This window comes from Lygodium microphyllum, chromosome 28, assembly GCF_053477565.2.
Source record: "Lygodium microphyllum isolate KBCC chromosome 28, Lygodium_microphyllum_v1.1.10, whole genome shotgun sequence".
Classification (NCBI taxonomy): Eukaryota; Viridiplantae; Streptophyta; class Polypodiopsida; order Schizaeales; family Lygodiaceae; genus Lygodium; species Lygodium microphyllum.
The window spans coordinates 119,068,827-119,085,301 of NC_141162.1; the positions used below are offsets into that span (position 1 = coordinate 119,068,827).

Genomic DNA, 16,475 nt, shown 5'->3' on the forward strand with positions numbered 1-16,475 from the left:
AGTCATGGTGGAAGGTAACTGTGATGGAGGGCTGGTTGAACAAGACATCTTTCAAATGTAAGGTCTTTCTTTGGAGGGTGATGATTGGTGGTCTTCCTCTTGCTTCAGCCCTTTCCAAGCGTCGAATCTCCAACGGCAATTGTTTCTTTTGCACCACCAGTGTGGAATCGGCCCGTCATCGATTTATTTCTTGCCCTCTCACTAAGAAAATCTGGTCACTCTTGTGAGCGGTTTGGCGAGCAGTGGTTGGTTTCTCGCTAAGCCCTTTTGATTGGATTTTTGTGCGGCCCAAATGCCCCACACCGGCACAGTCGCATATAAAGATCTTGTTTCACTTTCTCAGATACTGGGGCTGTTGGCACAATTGGACCATTCGGAATGCTTTTCTTTTTGATTCAGCCTCTAATGTTCAGGGACATATTGCTAGGCTTAAAGGTCTCTTGCATTGGCAGATAGATGTCATTCGGCACTCTGACTTACTCCCTCGGGAGGACTTACTTCCCTGGCATATGGCAATTTCCTCTTCGTCTTTGCCATGACTTTTGTAACTCTTTTGTCGTTTAGTACTTTATAAATATAACATCCATTACGAAAAAAAAAAAAGAGAGAGAGAGAGTTTCTCGGATGACCGGATGGTCTGATGTAACAGAAAGTAAGAGATACACAGAGAGAATGCTGACCTGATGGTCTGATGTAAATATTTACTACTTAATTCAATTAGCTTCATGAAAAAAAAAAGAGAGAGACCCCGCCTTTATTCTTTTAGGCGTATTCGTCAGTACTTTAGAGTGCCTTGTGGATACAGGGACATTTGGTCATCAATACAAGACTGTCTTCAGAGGTTCTCTCCTTTGCCTGCGTTACAGCCATTGCATCCATGGCGTGACTGGAAGTTTGTGCTTCATGATGACTTTCAGAAAAGGTCAGCGAATCAGATATACCATCATATGGTGGAAGCTAAAAGATGGGTCACGGGGAAGGTTAATAAGTTGTGGCATCTCAGGGATAGCAAAAAGAAGTGGCAGGATAGATTTATCCAGCTTTGGAAGTCTAAGGTTCCGTATTAGGGTAAAGTGTTCATGTGGAGGCTGCTCATTGGGGGTCTTCCAATGGGAGAAGTGCTCCATGCCCAAAAGATCTCTGTAGGGCGTTGTGTTTTCTGTACTACATGCGATGAGACATTGCTTCACCTCTGTCTCTTGCCCTATTGCATGACAGATCTAGAATTTCATTTCCCGTGTGTGGTTCTCGATGACCTAGCACTGCATACCAGTTCATTCGTGGATTATGGGAAAGATGTCCTCTATGCCCTCTTTGTCTTTAGATTGTTCCTGCCTATTCCATTTTCTTAGATGGACAGCCCTAGGGCACATATGGTGTACTCGTAATGCCTTTATTTTGGATTTAGCATCGGGCATCCATGGGCATGTGGCCCACGTGCGTGGCTTGGTGTTATGGCAAATCACTTCTATGATGTCAGCTGACCTGGTCCTTCCGGACATTGCTGTTCTCTGGCTAGCGATTGTTCGCTCTACTCCAGCTGTTCTTTCTGTCAGATTTATTAGAATTGGTTATGTAATAAGTCGTTCTGAGAGCTTGCTCGCATCTTGTAAATTTCTACAGAGACAGTGTGAGAGAGATTGAGTATGCTGACCTGATGGTCTGATGTAATAGAATGTAAGAGATAGAGAGAGAATACTGACTTGATGGTCTCATGTAAATATTTACTACTTAATTCAATTATCTTCACGAGAGAGAGAGAGAGAGAGAGAGAGAGGAGAGATCGATGGCGGAACGTGATGGCGTCGCAGACCTGCTGCCCTGATTCACTTGCTGCATTGACCTGACGCTTCACCCGTTGGCCGTGTCTGGCGTTGTCTCCCCTGTGACTAGCGACTTCCGTGAAGACACACAGACCTGTGGGCTGGCAGTTTTGCCCATCTGCAGTCGTGTCTGCCCCGTCCCACTGGCCTGATGCCCTGACGTCTTGTCCCAAACAGTTCCGCCCTGACGCCCTGCTGTGCTATCTTGCTCTGATGCTCTGCCTTGCAGTGGCCATCGCTGCGCCAATCTTCTTGTGCCCTCCTGCGCTGGGAGCTCGTTTGTGTTCCTGCGACTGTTGATAGGTTTGAAGGGCGTCTTACTTGCGGATCGTGGCTCTTCATTTGACCTACGCAGGGTCTGTTCCTGGCATCCTTTGCTTTCTGCGCCCAAAAGGCAGCAGCAGACTGTCCTCTGTTTCTGCACCTATGCAGACAGTTTCCACACAGTGCCTGAAAGAGGCTGTCCCAGCTCAGTTCTTATTTCGCTAGTTGGAGTTCAGAAAGGCATTTGTGATAGGCATCTAGTTCTGCTATGGAAAATTTTCAGGAATCTAATGGTATCGATATGGCTTTTCTCGATTAGCAAATTGGACAAGGGAATGACAAAGACTTGGTAGGCTCGGATGGTGATTCGTTGGCTGAAGAACTTGGGTCGTTGTTGCTGGACAGTGATGAGATGGGCAAACGTCATAGGATGTTAGTTGAAGAACCGGTCTTAGGCCCAAATTTGCCCCAGTCAGAGGCTCATGTTTCCTGCTCACAGCCTGATGGGTCTCTTCAATTCATGGTGGCCACTGCCAATCATCTTATGTTGGACTATGTCCATGTTAATGAGGGCAAAGCTAACTCATTACCAGATGGGGATCAAGTAGTTGCAGTCATGGGAACTGACCTGGTCTTATAGCAGATTGCTACTTTATCAGTTTTGAACTGTGCTTAGATGATGCTTTAGGGCGTATGCAGGTCCCACTGGTTGAAGAGATTTATGACGGTCCAAAGGGGCTCTTTGAGGTTCTTTTTCGTTTCGCAGAATTACGCGCTCTAATTTTGCAACGCATTCCTTTGTTTATGGATTGGCAGCTAGTTCATGTGGTCCCTTGGAGACCCATGGCTGAGTTTCATGAGATACTGAGACATGCATGCCCAATTTGGGTAGAGGTGGTTGATTTCCCAGCACATCTCTGGAGACTCCTCCCTCTGGTTTTAAGAACCCTTGGGGAGGTTTTGGTGGAACCTTGGCTAGCTTCCCGCAATAGGAATAGGGCATGTATGCTGTGGGATACAGGGAAACCTCGCCCGACAAAAATTTGTTTTGAAGTTCGAGAGTTAGAAACATTGGTGTATGAGTTGAAATGGGGTACTTTTGCAGGACTCTGTTTTAGATGTGGCCAATTGGGCCATTTCATTTCGGAATGTGACAAAAATATGGAGGGAGTGCAGGGCCCTATGGATCAAGACATGGAAATGCAAGACCAGCATTCTCAGCAGATGATTTAGCGACCAGTAGCTGATTTAGAGCTGCTTTCCCAACATGGTCGTGAAGATCATTTGTGATTGATCATGAAAATCGCTTTGTGGAATGTGAAAGCTATTTCTTCGGGTAGAAAGCAATATAGGTTGTGGAAAGTTGTGTTAGTTAGAAATTGGGATGTTTTTTGTGTTGTGGAACACAAACAATATGCTTTGGCTGGATCTTCTTATGTATACAAGGATTATCCGATCTTCTTTAGTGGTTGAGCTCCGCATAAATCAGGAGTTATGTTAGCTATTAAATCCTTCCTGCAACCGTCGTTGGTTTCTCAAGATACTCGCGGTCGATTTGTGATCTTGGAAATAATTTATGAGGGAGAGGTTTTGTGGCTTGTAGGTGTGTATGCTCCTTCTACTGCAAGGGAACGCCGTCAACTTTGGGATGACCTGCACTACCTTGCCATGGCCCGTTAAGGCTTTGTCATGGGTGATTTTAATGCAGGTGTATTTTGTGGATCAGGCGACTTTCCACATTCGGTTATGGATAGTCCTGAGCCACAGGCTCGGGATGCTCTAGCAGTGGTGTCTTTGCAACAGGACATGTGGTCCTGGATGTATCCATCACAAGCCGGATATACTTATTGATCTTTTCAGCATCCAAATACCTGGGCCAGACTTGATAGGATCTACATTTGGTAGAGTGATTCTTTTCTTCCTACAGTCATTGATATTTGGGTGGAAAGACAACATGTTTTACCAGATCATTATCCTTTGGTCTTGGAAATGAGCGACAGACCTGTTTACACATTCAAGGCTCTCCTTGTATGTTTACCTCTTCGTTTTAATCAATCTTTTTTGCAGCAAAACCAGTTTTTGGAAGGTGTTCAGCAACTGATAGCTTCTTTCAGCTCGAGGGTACTATCTACAAGAATGGAAGAATGGGAGGTTTTTAGGGATAATGCGCGAGTGTTATCTCGACACTATGGTATTCAGCATGCTTCCTCTTTTCGAGCTGAATTGCAGCATGCCCAATCATTATTGGCCCATTCCTTGTCTCTGTGTCAATTTGGGGATCCCAATGATGACTTTCTCATATGCATTGAATGGTTGAAAGGAAGGGTTCAATCTCTTCAGGAAGAGGAATATGCAAAATACAAATTGCTGGCTAGAGCCGAAGCTTTACACGATAATAACTTTCAAACTCATCGATTTTTCGTTCATTTGCATCAGAAATATGCCCGGGAAAATATTGTGCGCTTAACGGATGGGCAAGGTGTTATGGTCATTGATCCTATCTCCATCATTCGGACGAGTGCTGACTTTTATAGGTCCTTGTCGGGTCCGCAAGAGATTCTTTCCGATGCTATTCTCTTTGCTTGAAGATATATTTGTGACCTGGTTCGTAATTAGGTCAAACCAGAATGGGTGTTAATGGAGGCTAATATTTCAGAAGATGAAGTGGAAGAAGTGCTGTCCCACCTGCCTCGGAGGGAAAGTCTTGGCTGGGATGGGCTGCCTAATGAGCTGTTTTCAGCCCATGTGGAAATGCTTAAGGACCCATTAACTCAACTGTGTCAGCAAGTGTGGAATTCTGGTATGATGCCTTCAGATTGGAAGATTGCTGTTATTAGGTTGCTACCCAAGGTTGCCTCTCCAACCTCTTTGAAACAATGGAGACCCATTTCCGTTATGGGGTCGTTATATAAAATCTTTTCCAAAATTATTACCAATAGATTGCAAAAAGTATTTCCGCACCTCGTCCATCCATGTCAATATGGTTTCATTAAAGGTCAGAATATATTGCATAACATTTTGAATGCTCAACTGGGAATTGATATGCCAAAGCTTCTGGCCAACAGGTTGTGATGCTTCAACTGGATATTGAGAAGGCATTTGATCATGTTAGTTGGTCATTTTTGTGGCAATTGATGTCTACAATGGGTTTTGGTCCTCGTATGATTTGCGTCTTCATGTTAATACTCAGAAATCTACCCTTCTCTCCTGTACGGAGAATGATCTACACACCTTGGGCTGGAATGGAATTGTGATCCCAAGGGGTAATATAACCAGACACTTGGGATATCCTATTGATGTGGAGGTAGCTCCCTGTGCCTTGCTGGATTGGATTGCCTGCCGAATTCATGATAGGTTCATGTAGTACTGGAAATCTCAAAGCTGGGCTCTACATGTTAGAATAAAAGTGGCTCAATGCATTATGATCAGTATGATTTCATTCTTTCTGCTATTGCTTCCTTGGACTAAGATGTCCCTTTTGGAATTGGTTCAGCCTATCAGATTCATGCTATGGAAAAAGAAAGGCAATCGTTTGGGTCAAGTATGGATTTCATGGCGGCATGTGACTACTATGAAAAGGATGGGGGGTGCAGCTTTGTTGGATGTTAATTTGCATATGGCCACCTTGACGCTATCCCTTTTTGCATATGGCCGCCTTGAGGCTATCCCTTTTGCAGAGTCTATGTATTCAGAATCATCCTTGGTCAGATTTTGCTAAATTCTTCATAGAGAAGACATGCATCTCTCATGGTAGCACGGTTATTCACGCTTCTTGGTGGTATGTACTTAATTCTATGAGGCCTATTAAGGTCTCCTAGTCTTTTATCCTTTCTCATTTGATTGCATCCTGGCAGCAAATGCTACATTTTGCAGTTTGGCGCCCTCCTAATATTTATAAAGAGGAAAATTCACTGCAAGGAGAAGTACTGGCTTCCTCAAGGTTGTTGGATTGGCTGCATAAAGATTTGCAGTGAGACAAGTTCAATTGGATGGCTCGGTTGGGGCTAAAGACAGTCCTCGATGGTGTTATTCCTGGGCAGCCCTGTTTTTATTCTTTCAGGCATATTCGTCAGTACTTTAGGGTGCCTCACGGATACAGTGACATTTGGTCGTCCATATAGGACAGTCTTTAGAGGTTCTCTCCTTTGCTTGTGTTACAGCCATTGCATCCATGGCATGACTGGATATTTGTGCTTCATGATGATTTTCAGAAAAGGTCAGCTAATTAGATATATCATCAGATGGTGGAAGCCAAGATATGGGTTACTGGGAAAGTTAATAAAATATGGCATCTTCGAGATAGCAAAAAGAAGTGGCGGGAAAGATTTCTCCAACTTTGGAAGTCTAAGGTTCCGTATACCAGGGTAAAGTGTTCATGTGGAGGCTGCTTATTGGGGGTCTTCCAATGGGAGGTGTGCTCTGTGCCTGAAAGATCTCTGCAAGACGTCGTGTTTTCTGCACTACATGTGATGAGACATTGCTTCACCTCTTTGTCCTGTTGCTCGACAAATGTGGAATTTCATTTCCGGAGTGTGGTCCTCGGTGACCCAGCACCACATTCCAGCTCATTTGTGGATTATGGGAAATATATATCCTATGTCTTCTTTGCATTCAGATTATTCTTGCCTTTTCCATTTCCTTAGATGGATAGCCTTGTGGCATATATGGCGTACTTGGAATGCCTTTATTTTGGATTCAGCATCGGGCATCCATGGGCATGTGGCTCGTGTGCGTGGTTTAGTGCTATGGCAAATCTCTTCTATGATGTCAGCTGACCTGGTTCTTCCAGATATTGCTGCTCCCTGGTTGGCTATTGTTCGCTCTACTCCAGTTGTCCTATCGGTGTGATTTATAAATGCTACTCATGTAATAGGTTGTTCTGATAGCCTGCTGGCTTCATTATACTTGTTTCCTTCCTGTTTCATTTGCCTGAAGGCCTAATGTAAATATCTCGAGAGAGAAAGAGTTTATGACAGTTATTTCTATGCTGACCTGATGGTCTGATGTAAATATTTATTACTTAATTCAATTATCTTCATGAAAAGAGAGAGAGAGAGAAAGAAAGAAAGAAAGTTATATTAACGTCTACAACAGGCCAAGTTGGCCTATGAGACCAAAATGTTGCATACAAAATGTCTGGGAGATTTCAAAAGTCCCAGTGAAGCTAACGTTTATGCTATGTTGAACTAAATTGAGTAGGTACAAAATGATATCTAGATTAGATACAATCTAGAGGTACTCCCAGTGCGGTGTGGAATTGCTCCTGGAATGTTCATCCTAGGATGTCCCGCATGGGTTGGTCTAACATGGAGAGACTAAAGCGGCGGGGCAGGGCCCTCCGATGGCGGCGTAGTATCCCTTGTATCTTCGACATGTGTCTTCTGCAGGGACGGGGGCCGGCGGGGCGTGGGCGCCGGGCTTTGCCTCTCACTGTGGCTATTTCTAAGGTGGTCCCCCGGGATCGGGAGGCCGGTTGGGCTGGTGGGGGCTCGGTGGTGGGGAGGGTAGCTGGTATTTGGTAGAATTCGTTGAGTGTGCGTTGGTTGGTTGCTCCTTGTCTTTGCTCCGTGGTTCGTAGGAGGTGGTCTCTGTGGCGTCGTATTTCCAGTAGAAAGAGCCCTAGGCATCTCTGGTCTTTGAATTCCATCACCTTGGAGAGTGGTCCGAATCCTTCGCTGAATAGGCAGTGGAAGCATCCCCGGATTTCGTAGTACACTGGGCATCTATAGATATAGTGTTCCTCTGTCTCTGGCTCAAGATGCCAGAGCTGACAGATTCGGTCTTTTGGGGGGAGGGGGTTGGCCCCGTATTTGCCCGTTTCGACCCGTAGTTGGTGTGAGGACGTGCGGATCTGTCCGATGGCACTTCTGACCCCATGAGACAGATGTGTGTCCATGTAGCTTGGGCGGGTGATGAAGCCATCCGGGGAGATGTGCAGGAAGTGCTCTCGGTAGAAAGCCTTCTTGGTTCCTAGTTCCGACGTGGGGGTCACCCATGTCCTGGCTGTGTCTATCTGGATGATATCCATTCTGATGATGCGATTCACCTCCTCTCGGCTGAGCTCCAGGTGTGGGCAGTCTAGGCTGTATTGTAGTGGGGGGAGGTGGTCCATGTGCAGGCCATGGAGCCGTAGCCAAGTCTCTGTTCAGGTATACCAGCACTCAGTGTCCCCTTGTGTTGCTAGTTGTTTGGATGACTCCAGGGCGAGTCTGGGATACCGGTGCTAGGGCAGGCCCCATATTCGGTGCAAGAAGCTTGCGGTTTGGAAGAGGGCCTTAGCCACGAGGGGCGGTGCCCCCAGCTTTGCGCGGATGATCTCGTGTGGTATGGAGGGCTTGCTTTGGATCATCCGTGAGATCATAAGTATTAAGGGTCTCTCCATCTGCTCCCATCCCTCATAGGTGGCCTCCTCCTTAGGCAGTGGCTGGTCTTGTGGGGCCCTCCGCATGTGGTAGAGACTGGACCCCCATATGGGAGCCCCGTACAGGAGGGCTGGTGCAACCAAGGTGTCAAAAAGCCAGAGCTTTGTCCGGGGTTCCTGGAACTGTATGCGGGCACATTGGTTCTCCATTGACCCGAGGGCTGTATAGCCTCGGGTTAGTCTATCTTCTGCTGCTTTTCTCAGGGTAAATCTCGGTCCAGAGAATGTAGTCCCCAGATAGACATATCTTTGGACCACGTCCACGGTCTCTCCGCTGTATGTGAACGGGGGTACCGACCGTCGGAGCCATTGGGTTGACGTGTTGAACACCATGACCTTGGTTTTCCCCAGGTTCACAATTAGGTCTTTGTCTTGGCAGAAGGCCTGTAGTGCATCCAGTTGGCGCTGTAGCCCTTCAAGTGTGCTGGAGATGAGGACTATGTCGAGAGAGAGAGAGAGAGAGAGAGAGAGAGAGAGAGAGAGAGAGAGAGAGAGAGAACATGAGACAATGAGCAAGAGTGGGCAGCAGTCCAACACTTAAAAGATTCTAGTACTACAATGATACAATGAAAGTACAATAGGTCTTAAGTAAGTTAGACCTATCCCTAACTCAATTGGACTTAGTTTAACTCTAGAGTCTAGTGTCACTATTTTTAAAGTCCTAGACACACTATACTTTGACACTTTAACAAGTGTCCACACTACACCAATTACATTGGGCACTGCCCAAAATTGGTAAATTCTAATACATATGAAAAGTAATTTTCTCCATTCTAGAGAAGAAACAGAAGAAAGAAAATAAGAACTGATCAATTTATATTTAATTTTCTTTTTAAAGAAAATCTTACTTTTGTATTGAATTGGACAGCTTTTTATAGGCTGATAGACTTGATACACTTGAATGAATTATATAGGAGATGCTAGAGGCAAAACAGAGGGAAAAAGAGGCAGAGGAGTGGCTTAAGAAAAAAGAGCAGGATGAAGCAATCCTTAGAACAGTGGAGGAGAACACTCTTAAAGATGCACAGCTCAAGGCAGCGGAGGCTGAGGAACAGGAAAGAATTTCCCACAGGCTAGAATTGGAACAACAGATTCGAGAAAAACGAAATCGTGAATGGGAAGCAGTTTTGGCTCGAGATCATGAGCTTTTACTCATGATGCAACATGATCGCAACAACGAGGTCAATTATGAACATTGCCTTTGGCAGGTACTCTTTTTGTGCACTTTGTGAAAGAGAGAAGTGTGGAATTGTTTGTTTTAAAGAAGGGTGTTCTTGTCAGATGAGAGTTAAGAAGTTTGTTTTTCCTCTGTTAGTATTCTGTGGCTGCAGCACCATTAGTAAAGTTTTCTAAAATGTGAGTTTTTAACTTGAACTTTCCAAAAAAACCACCTCTTTAAGACAACACCAATACCTTCCTGTCTTCTTGCTTTCTCTGTGTTGCCTTTCCAGTCCCCATCCTCTTCTTCCTTTACTTGGCCTTCCGCCCACCTCTTTGGCCCACCACATCCTGCAAACTCACTTTCTATACCCATCTTGTCATTTTCCCTGACCCAAATAACATATGGTGAACCATCTTTTGGCTGTTGGAGCATTCTTGACCAGAAGCTGATGCAATATTTGCCAATAAATGTCCCACAGGGAGTAGATCCACCACACATCTTCATAAAACACTGTTTTTCTCAAAGATAATTTACAACAGACACCGCCTAAAAAAGAAAATAAAGCTCACCCATCTAAGATTCTTGTAGACTTACATGGTCCCTAGTGTGGTACAACTGCATTGTATTTACCACTTCAGTGTCCCAAACAGTCAACCAAGTTTGACTGATTCCATGATTGAGACAGCTGCTCATTTGTTCATGTATTTTGTCTTCTTGTGCTTGATTAAACATTGTGTCAGTTGAAAATGTCTGCCTTGAAAGTCTTGCTTTGAAACACGCAGACGACTAGCTGGTCCAAAAGTGAATGAGATGCATGGGAGAACCAAAAGTTGAAAGTTGTCACCTTTGAGGCATTGTCACGACTCACAGAATGAATGGTTTTACAAGCCACCACTGTCCCCTTCCAGAAAGAGTTGGCCATGGAGCATCTTTTCACCTCTTGTTATCAAACACCTATATGTGCATAGTTGGGACATTTTCGAATAAGAATTATGTATGAAAGCAGCTTTTAAGATGACATTCCTTTTCAAAATCTATTATCTTTCTGTAGTGAAAACACACTGTTTTATCTTGCATTTGATTATCTTGTGACATTGCACTTCTTTTAAAATAGTAATCTAAAATTTAAACCTTCATTCAAGCCTTATGGAAAAGTTTAAGAATACTATTTGTTGTTTATGGATTGGCTACACTGTTGGATACTACAAACATTTTCACTGGATTTTGTAAGGAGTTTTTGACGAGAAGTGAAACCAACTATGATGTCTGCTTGTGATGGATATTAGTGTGTAAGATTTCCAAAGTTTTCATTGCCTCTATGAACCATGCATAGTTTTCCATCCCCCAATTTGTTGTATGAGATAGCTGCCCATAGCGGTTCTAGGCGCACTTGTTTGTTTTAGCTTCTTTGTACCCTAATAGGGGGGTCAATGCTGCGGTGGAATTTTTTTGCTAATAGAAGGATCTTTCTTTCAAAAAGAAATACAGATTCTCGAAATAAGTCAAGCAGTACATAATGGGTGTTCTGTGATTATGATATTTTGTACTCTAGGAGGAAAGGCTGAAGAAACTTGAGAGGAAACATATCAAGCATCAGCAATTATGCATGGAGGTGTTTGCACAGGTTTGATTTGAGCATTTATTTGACTATTTGGGATTGTAATGAAAGAAATTGCCATTTAACTGAAACTAGAGGAATTTCCAGTTACATGTTATCTCATTTTACTCAAAACAAGAATCTATAGCTTGTATATCAACCATTTAGTACACATCAACATCAAAATTTAATATAGTTGAAATCTTTGAAAACGTGCACATTTACCATTTCTTTGTCTACTTATCTTCCCTAGATAGTAAGTTTGGCAGAAGGTGCTGCAGTCTACAAAGCATCAACTAACTGTTCTCTTCCAAATACTGAATGGTGGGAGTGGAAGAATCTCTTTGTGAAAGGTGCAATACAGCCATTTGTGTTTAAGATTCCAGCTGAGACAACCGATGATTTTATTAAAGATGATAATGAAGTAGCTGATCAGGTATAGTGGATGAGATTAAAATATTTTTCCTGATACACGGTAAATGCTTGGTGACTGTCTTGTGTAATGTAATCACAACAAACTTGAGTGCAATCCAGCTGAACAAAGTGTATACAGTTGTGCATACTCCTGTGAACAAACTGTGCACAGTTGTCTATACCACTGGAGCTGATTACAGGGCTAATTTTGTACTTTGATTACAGGGCTAATTTTGTACTTTGTCTTGGTACATTTTATCCTAAGGGGATTTATTAATAGAATCATTTTTCCCTTGAAAAGAAAAAGATGTACAATTCTTGATCTATTGGGATGAGAAGGGCTACACTTTTAAATCAGAATTCCTTTCACCATATAAGGGTCCCAATCGATGAGTGGTATATGCACAATGTTTCTTCTAGGGAGATGCCTCATCATATTTGATCATGGTTGTATATGCCCCTGTTCAGGTATGCAGTATTTGATCATGCTCCTATATGCCTATGTTTAGATGCTAAGCAGGCTAGACAAACAAATCACTTAAGTAAAACAGAGTTCAATGGCCACAAAACCCCTTCTCAACAGCATGCCACATATTGCAACTTGATTTGCCAATGTTGCCAATCTTTCATCCTTTTGTCCCTTGGGAATTCAGGCACACCTAGGATCCAAGAGAGTGGTAATAGTCACCTCCTAGTTGTGAGTCATAGACCGGGTCAGCCAGAGATATTAGGAGCTCTGTCTGGGTCCATTTGGTCTTCTTGTTCTGTCTCTACTGTTGGGTCCCATCCATCTTTTTGGTCCAAGATGCCAGCCAAGAGTATCTTTAGGGTTATTCCACCTGAGAACATTTATAGGGTTTATTGCCTATTTACAGGTACACAGTTGGTCATTATTACTTCCTGCCTTCTCATTTTCAGCGCCCTTACTGCTACTACACACTGTAGCATGTGGAGGAGCTGATCATTGTATTCAGCTTTGACCTCTATCATGGAGACCTACCTTCAGGTCAAGGGCTACATGTGATTACAGCACACAATCCAAAGGCTCTTTGCAGCATAATGATTCAGTACCACCAAAAGTCAGTGATGTGACAACATTCGTCGATTGCAAGGAGATGAGAACACATGTGAACCAAGAAAACATGATCACCTTGAAAGAGTTTAATTATTCGAATCAAACGCCAGACCTATTTTTTTCATTGCTGAAAAGTAACAAAGGGATGGATGGCCCAATAAATAAAATATACCAAAAAAGCTTTCTATGTTGTAACTTTATTAAAATTTTGAAGTGTTGAAGTCTCTATATGATCAATTCGACAGGCTGCAACAATGGATTATCTACAAGAGCAAGGTGAATGGCAAGGTTTCGAAATAGTAGGGACAAACAAAGAATTAGGGATCATATTGGTTGAACTTTTCAGGCGTATAGAAAATTGCTTGAAGCCAGTGCCACTAACATACCTATCTAATATGAAGCTGAAGCTTGCTGTAGTTGGCACACCATTTTCAGGTATACATAATTGTGTTCTGATAAACAGTACATTGTAGCCATGTAAATAATGAGGGATCACATGCAACAATGTCTAACTGGGATATGTCCTTGTTATTTTTCCACTTAAATATAAATTCTTGCTATTAGGTAGCACACAATATGCTAATTTGACCTAGCCTCATAGAGGATATTACTCTTGTAGAATGGTGTATATCCGCTTGTCCTCATAGAGGATATTACTCTCATCCACTGCCCTGGTAGCCTGCAGCAGCAGACAGTTGCTTGTCAGCATGCCATTTCCCCTAAGTTTCTTGCTTTGCTTTCTGACTGTTGCCTGCAAACTACTTACTATACAGTCCCCTCCATTGTCACCAGTTCTGCAGTTATCTTCAGCAGCCCTTGATCTCATAACATTCCATTGCAGCAGGGGCATCAGCAGGCACATAGTAGGGACTAACTCTTAGTATGATACTGGTCTTGGGCTATGTGTATGAAGTTGCTTTTTAAAATCATCAAACTCATAAGCCACTTCCTCTTTCGAAAAGTGCTGTACAACTGCAGCACTTTTTCCATATGTCCCGACTGCTGCCCTCTCTTTCAACAAGACGATTCCACATCAGCAGTTCCCTGTTACTCTCATTGTTAGAATTGGAAAAAGTGTGTGATAGATGAACTTGTCTGAGTGAAGCTACAATCAAGGAAACCAATAGGGATGGAGGAAAGAAGCAGACTTACCTATTTTAGGGCAGATTTTTGATCAGACATCTCACTGTAGGGGAATGGCACCTTCATGGAGTTTCCTTAAGAGACAGAGACTTAGAGGTTTTAGAGGGATGCTGTCACAAGATGGAGAGTGTTTATTGCTGATTTCACATCTCAATCATTGCCATTGTACATTTATTACGTCCATAATGTGGGAAAATATTACTGAAAACTAAATTGAAAAGCTGGCCTTGTGGGTTTTATTAATTGATCAAAGTAAGATAGATCATAGGAGCACTTAAGCTCCAAGCATGGCACCTAAATTAGTAGATTCCCTGCCCACTTCGGGGAGTCTCCCCCACCCACTTTACAAGGTGATGGAGAAGGATGCACTTTTTGCATGTGCAACCAATCAATATATTGATAGCTTGGAATTGTACTAGCGAGAACAAGCAGGTCCCCAGCTTGCCAAGCAACCCCCTAGCCTGTACAACCCCCCTGCTTGCTGATGCAATGTGACATGATGAAGTTGACTTTGGAGGGAGCAGAATTCTGTGCCACTTGTCAGGACATCTGCCCGCAAACCTGCCACCTGAGTCCAGGTAAACCTACTGCCTTTCCTGCCCACAACTTGACATCTCTCTAGCCACCAGTCGTCCCGCTCTTCACCCATTTCTTCATTTGCCTGATCGCCAACAGTTGCTTGCTTGTCCAGCCATATCCTTAGCTAGATTTCCAGTCGCTTGCTCTTTTACCTGCCTTTCTGCCACCATCCCTACCCACCACTCCCGATCTGTCCATTCCCCCCCTTAGCCTGCCTGCTCACCATTCCTGCATAAGCCATCCGAAAGCCCATCTCTATCCTTGTTTCTTACTCTTGTGAAGCTCCCCATCCATCTACTTCCCCCTTGAATAGGGACTCCGTTTTGTTGAACCTCACAACATGGATGCGTCTTCAGCCTGCTCTTCCACCCTCAAAACCTTTGTATGATTCCTTGCCTAGGTCACCCCTACTCACACACAAACCCCACCAGGTATTATTGCAGAAAATTTTCCAGTTGACCGAGAAGTGTCCATATCACATATCACAGACACATGGAGCTAGTGTCACCTGAGTTTGCAGCTAGTCCACCACCACCACCACCACCACACCAAGGGGCTCCAGTGCAGCCCTGTGCATATATACAACTGATGCCTTCCCGCTGATTCACTTCGCTCCAGACACAGAGTTGGCACTCGAGGATAGAGTGACGGCTCTTGAGGCAGCTTCTTTGGCATGTAGAATGGTTGGAGATCGCCTCCCCATCTACTCTTAAGAATTCTATCCTGTCGGCTCTTACTGACACCCTAGCTAGGTTCATGTGAGTGGTACCCCTAGGAAAGGGGTGTTTTAGGCTATAGTTCAGCTCACCTGACCAGATGGAGGTAGTGCTTGCTATCAGCACACTTGATGTTAGATCCTCAGTGGCATACTTTGACATATCAATGGAGGGTTCAGACTACTCGTCACTGGGAGATGGCACTGCCATTACCATCTCTATCCCTAGCCTAGATGAGTACTTCAAGCCATACCTTTTCAAGATTGGCAATGCCTTCCACCATGTCATTCAGAGAGATAGGACTTTTTTTTTTGCTTGAGAAGATTCTGCACATGTTCGAGCTATTGCATATTATAATCCCTAATAAACAAATCATCCATATACAAGGTAATCACAACAATTCCCCTATCATTCTGATGCCCATAAAGCGAGTGATCTATGATCTACATTTCCAACGTGAAAATCAATAGAGATAAGATATTGTACTATCTTATCATGCCATAATCATGCCTATTTCAGCCCATACAAGGTTTTGCATAGTCTACACATATAATCCATGTGAACCATGCTCTCATGACCTTGTGGTTGCTCCATGTACTTTTGCCAATGTAGTTTCGGAAGGTCCACACAGATCCCCATCTGTTAGAGTCACTATACCTACAAAGTCCCTACATTCCCTTCCCTAGACTATCAGGATTCCCTCCACCGATGGGGGTTCTCTCACGGAGCCAGTCACATACACATGACTCTCTGGCTAGTGCTTCACTTGCAAGATGATAGGACATCTTGCAATTGAATGCCCTAGGACAACAACATTAGATCTACTTTAAGGACGGGGGAGGAAATAGGCATAGGCTAGAGAGGAGTGACATAGAGCACTAGAGACAATGAAATGCTAGCTGGAGGAAGAGATAATGCTAACGATAGTGCAAGTGCATAGGCGATGAACAAGGACACAAGAAAAGAGGCCCAAAGTTCTAGAGATAGAGGGAGGTACAGTGGAGAGTGGTTAGGGACCTTAGACCACCAGCTTGTGTGCCCCACCTTAGCCTTCTATGGCTATCACAAACACTCCTTTGGTTACTTAGGAGAGTAGTTAGGGACCACAGACTGTCAGCTGCGTAGCGCCACCTTAGCCTCCTGCGGCTATCACAAATACTCCTTTGGTTACTTAGGATCCAGGACTCCATAGCCCTCGATAGTAGCACCACAAATAGACGTAACACAACTCATAGAGGCAATGACACTAGCAGTCCCCCCGAGAGTGGTAGTAGGCTGTAG

At 43.9% G+C, this 16,475-nt stretch overlaps 1 protein-coding gene across 4 annotated transcripts in view; it reads left to right on the plus strand.

Annotated features, from left to right (window-relative positions):
• LOC148011913 (uncharacterized) overlaps positions 1-16,475 on the plus strand; it is a 292,709-nt gene that overhangs the window by 95,148 nt on the left and 181,086 nt on the right. For 3 of the 4 annotated variants that reach the window (XM_087670962.1, XM_087670965.1, XM_087670963.1), the window contains exons 7-10: positions 9,423-9,716; positions 11,223-11,294; positions 11,521-11,703; positions 13,002-13,191. In XM_087670962.1, coding sequence (XP_087527088.1) covers positions 9,423-9,716; positions 11,223-11,294; positions 11,521-11,703; positions 13,002-13,191 — 739 coding nt within the window. Of the gene's footprint in view, positions 1-9,422; positions 9,717-11,222; positions 11,295-11,520; positions 11,704-13,001; positions 13,192-16,475 lie in introns of those variants that run through there. The other variant, XM_087670966.1, reaches the window with a different exon arrangement.